At 28.5% G+C, this 4874-nt stretch overlaps 1 protein-coding gene across 1 annotated transcript; it reads right to left on the bottom strand.

Moving 5' to 3' along the window:
* Nucleotides 1–471: 471 nt before the first annotated feature.
* Nucleotides 472–2269, bottom strand: MRH6 (Adenine nucleotide alpha hydrolases-like superfamily protein). The gene is made up of 3 exons (XM_078982449.1): nucleotides 1914–2269; nucleotides 1239–1324; nucleotides 472–924 (listed from the first exon to the last, which is right to left on the bottom strand). Exons 1-3 carry the CDS (start codon nucleotides 2212–2214, stop codon nucleotides 634–636), a joined length of 678 nt encoding a protein of 225 aa, XP_078838575.1. The 5' UTR covers nucleotides 2215–2269; the 3' UTR covers nucleotides 472–633.
* Nucleotides 2270–4874: the final 2605 nt, after the last annotated feature.

Raw genomic sequence — 4874 nt, 5'->3', positions numbered from 1 at the left:
AGACATACCTTAATTTCTAAGAATTAACTGCAAGACTTTTAAAAACTCATAGCTCCAATTTATTTTTCTTTTCTTCACTTTTTTTTCATAATTTATGTAGGCTTTTAGCTCGATTTTTTGAGCTATATATAATGTCCATGGTTGTAACCGATGAAACCCTCTACATCCCCCAAGTCTATGCATCTATAATGAGTGACGTTTATTTAGGTTTATTACCCATAAACTAACCCTAATTTCCATCATTTTCTCTTAATTACTTAACTAAGAATGTTAATATTTATTTACCTCTATTTTTATTTTTATATTTGGGTTATCACATATAGTAGTAAAAATATGTCATTTTTTTTTTACATTTATACATTTTTCAACAACTTGGTAAGAACATTTGTCACTTATAACATCTGGTTTACTTATTGATAATTTGTTTATAGTTTATAATATGACTTCAATATAAATTTAAAATTTAAAACCTTTGGTTTATCTATCTCTTAAAGTCGTCAACAAATATTATAAAAACATAATTCTTTACAAACTTCGAGTTTATAATGTACCCAAAATATTAACTGAAATTTCACAATAATCGAATAATATGCCACACATAATTCCTTCCATTTTAGGTATTTTAGGATTTAATTAGGCCAAGAGCCAGAAATTTTTTTGGCGCTTGGTGGTAATGAGATAACCACCAACTCTTTTATTCTTCCGTCGTACTGCCACCGCCATACAAGTGGCGTTTTGGATACAATAATCCACCACTCCACCACCACCCTTCATTGGTTTACCTGCCCATGTCAACAACAAACGCCATGTCATCGATTGTTTCTTTTGCCCCAATACTAACATCGTCGCCTCTTGCTTCTTTGCTTCCTCAACGATAGTTGTTCCTTTCTCTTTCCCTTCGAGCAAGAATATTTCAACTTGTACCTTTCATCAAAAAACAAGAAGTCAAAATTTGTAACATTACTTAACAAGTTTGCCACACTTTCAAACAAGTGAATTAGAAAGCTTGATGCCCGAACTGTTTGTTACATATATATAGGATATGATGGAATATTTATAACGGTATAGTGTTGTGTTTGACATCTAGGGAATTATTCTCGATGTATCACTTGTGTAAAAGACATGAATAACTTTCTTGATGGTTGTTGAAACAGCACTAGAAAACGTGTCAATACTTGCAGTTTAATCTCATTTGGCTTAATCTAGTCATGCAACATGGTAAGAAAAATGATACCTACATCTGAACATTTCATCTGACAAGTGTGTTTCATAGCATAAAGAAAACCGGGAACTTTTGTAGCTTTCACCTTAGTCGACTCATTTCCTGTTAAAAATAAAATAAGCAAAAAGGATTTTAGATGCGTGTAAATTCACTTCATGTCATTATTAAAATCCTAACAATCAGCAAACAGAAAATGTTCGCTAATAATGAGGAAAGAGTTCTTTTGAAATATATCTATCGCTACTTTAATTGGCCGAAAAGTAACAAAAACCGAGTATTTAATGACCAACCAGGGACGGAAATTATGCAAATTACGAAAAAAATTGTAAACTAAAAGTATTATTTACATTAATGTTGACTCATAATCATGCAAACAGAGCTTTAAAACGAAATTATGATGATTTATGCATAATTTTTGTGTTTATATTTGAAATATATTTTTTACGGGTGTAGCATAAATTATATACAATTATAGTAACTTTGTATATGTTTTTGTTATAATTGACATAAAATCATAGACTAACATGCATAATCTTTAAAAAGAATTCAGAAGTAGTTGACAGAAAAAGAGAACATGTACAAAAACTAGTCAACAAAGAACGTATTTGATTTTAGGGTCTAATATATAATTAATGACAATAATTATCTCGCTAGATATCTACTAAAAACAGTATACTCGCTAAAAGTGAACCTTGTTTAGAAGTTGTCTTCTTGTAATAGAGAAGGACTACAATGTCATGACTCTGAATCGTATGAGTTAAGGCCCATTGCAATGCGTTTTTGGCTTCAATGCTTGGATCAACGACAATCATCACTTTCCTACCAATAACGCTTACGGGTGCTTCAGAATTTGCAACCGGGCCGGGTTTAGTTTCTTTATGGTGGCAAGAACTGATAGAACCTTCTGTATTTCGATCGTTGGTTTTTGTAGTAGAATCCGCATGCTCTTTCAAGTGTATAGTTGGTGAATGTATGTGGCCATTCCTGACCATTTTTTTCTCTCTCGACTGCAGCACGTTCTAAACTATGATGAAGAAGGAGAAGAAGAACAATTAAAGGGGAAAAGCAAGAAAAGGGTATGGGAATTATTCCTGATAGGCTTGTGGGTCTTATGATGTCTTTCCACTTTTTCATTTTTTTTAAAAAAAAAATTGATTACACTCTATATAATGATAGAAAAGAATATTGAAGAATAATAACTAAAAAAAAAACATTATAATTATTTTATTGATCTAGTATTTTAAGAAAGTTTTTTACATGAATAAAATGCAATATTTTTTACATAATTAATAAAAACTCATATTTTTCGAACAGAACTTTAGAAATAAATTTTGATAATATTATTGTTTAAAATTAAAAAACTAACATAGTATAATTATACATGAAACGTAAAAATATATTTGAGGGTATATTTAATAGTTGGATCTTAATTTTATTGCATGTTCATTTTATAAATTATTTATATAATTATATTAAACATTCAACAGTTAAGAAGTATTAAAGAATACATGAATATTAACTAAAATGACTACAATTAAAATTAATAGTAATAATGAAAATAAGTCATAATTTTGATAACGGGTAAAATCACCAACCAACATGTCCGATACATGTCATTTCGGATCTACAAATTTTGGCCCACATACTTAAAGACCTTTAAGAATGTGTTGGTCAACATCTACCAGGAACAACTAGTGTCACATTCGTCCGGTGCATAGGTTGATAAATATAAAAAAAAAAAAAAACATATTTATTTTACTTTGTTCTATATCATTCTTCTTTCATATATTAGAAATGTAAATTGACAATTCTACCAAACTATATTACATACAAATGAATAAATAAATAGCCTTTGATTAAAACACAGTCAAATGAAATCAAGTTCATAACAGAAGAATATTACAAAAATATCAAAGATGTTTAATTACATCCCAAATTCATTCATATATTGTTCATAAGAAATGCATTATAAGTTACTTAATTGTCTTCCCCATCACTTGAGTTGGTCATAGAATTGTGAACTCCCGTTGGCACAAATACTCTAAATGTAAAACTAAAAAAACAATAAGAAACATAACATATCAATATAGTTTAATAAAATACGCAACAAAAAAATGGAATTGAAATCTAGTCTAGAATTTATAAAAATATAAAAAACAATAAGCTGATGATTACATTAAATTAAAAAAAAACATTTTTGTGTCTATTGAAAACAAATACACATACAAGACTAAAGCATTGGACTTTCAAAGTGTAATAACAAAAATAAAAAAGAATAAAGTTTAAAAACAGTAAAAAAAAATCTGTATAGAATTATTTTTTGTATTTTATATATATTTTTTTGTTAATACATTGGTCTTTAAAGTACAATGCTATAATTGGGTAGAAAGATAACTAATTGTTAATCTTGCATTTAACCCAAAATAAAGAGGATAATGACCAAAAAAATAATAGATTGCTATTCCTTTTATTCCTTCACACACGTAGTAACAAACATGCATACCCACATACACATGTTATTTCTTTCTTTATAGTATTGTACTTTCAAAGTACAATGCTTGAATAAGAAAAAAATTAAGAAAATTAAGCAATAAAAAAGAAAGCAAGGACGGTATATAAGACAAACAAATGAAAGTACATTGGTATTTCTTGCACTTAGAGACTATATTCAACAAATAGCAATGTAGTTTCATTTATGATTTTTAAATTTGAAAATTCGTGATCTGACACTAATATATTTAATTTGATAGTCTCAGTTTGTTTTATATCATATATTGTATTATAGATTAACATACTTATCAATTCTTTGTTGATTAAAACTAAAATGGTCATTAATGTCGTTACACATAAACACAAATAAATTGTTATTTCTTGAATTTAAAACCGACAATTTTTCAAGTTAGATGTAGGAAATGGCTATATAATCTGTTCAAAAATGTCCATATAGTAGTCAAACAAAACAAATCAACCCCTTCTTAAAAGCATTTAATTCACAACGTACATATGGTAATACGAAAGATCAAATAAGAAAAAATTGTATAACGGGTCACATGCTAACTAATTTGTTTAGTTAAATTACAAACATGGTTGTTGTGGCACGAAATTTTTACAGATTATGTTCTTTTGTCAATTTTGGTCTCTATTCCAGGTTAGGTGATGATGTTTGTCCATTTCTGTGACAACCGTCAAAATTCGAGTCAGATCTAGATTTGAATAAACTTAGTTGGACGTATAAGCACGACACATACTAGACTTAGTAACTTGAAGCTAAGTTATAACCTACTAGATACTTGGAAACAATTAGAATCAATGGATGGTGCACTTAGATTTCACATTGATATGTGAATTCTACTAGTGTAGTGACTATCCATATTTGGGTCACTCTTTGACTCGAACACCATTTCATGAATCATATACACACATTATGCACTTGATCTAGAAGTAGAAATTAGGTCAAAGTCTCATAGAAACTTAAGTCGAAATTGAAGACTAGGGCTAGTATGTTTGATTCCTTAATTTTCGTCGCTTATACTTTCTGTGGAAGACTCAGAAAAATATTTTCAAAATTTTTCATAATGTATTCCTATTTTTTTTTCCGATTTTTGTTTTATAATGGACTAAAAACAGGAAAAATAGTTTTACTCATCCAAAA

The sequence above is a fragment of the Lactuca saligna genome, chromosome 3 (genome assembly GCF_052625555.1).
Source record: "Lactuca saligna cultivar CGN05327 chromosome 3, ASM5262555v1, whole genome shotgun sequence".
Taxonomy (NCBI): Eukaryota; Viridiplantae; Streptophyta; class Magnoliopsida; order Asterales; family Asteraceae; genus Lactuca; species Lactuca saligna.
This window is presented reverse-complemented; position numbering and strand designations above follow the sequence as displayed.

Excerpts from the sequence above, each read along its gene's own strand:
- MRH6 (XM_078982449.1), bottom strand. The coding sequence starts at position 2,214 with ATGGTCAGGAATGGCCACATACATTCACCAACTATACACTTGAAAGAG. Across the intron at positions 1,325-1,913 it reads GAAGACAACTTCTAAACAAG|GAAATGAGTCGACTAAGGTG; the intron begins GTTCACTTTTAG and ends TATTTTTAACAG. Across the intron at positions 925-1,238 it reads GTCAGATGAAATGTTCAGAT|GTACAAGTTGAAATATTCTT; the intron begins GTAGGTATCATT and ends TTTTGATGAAAG.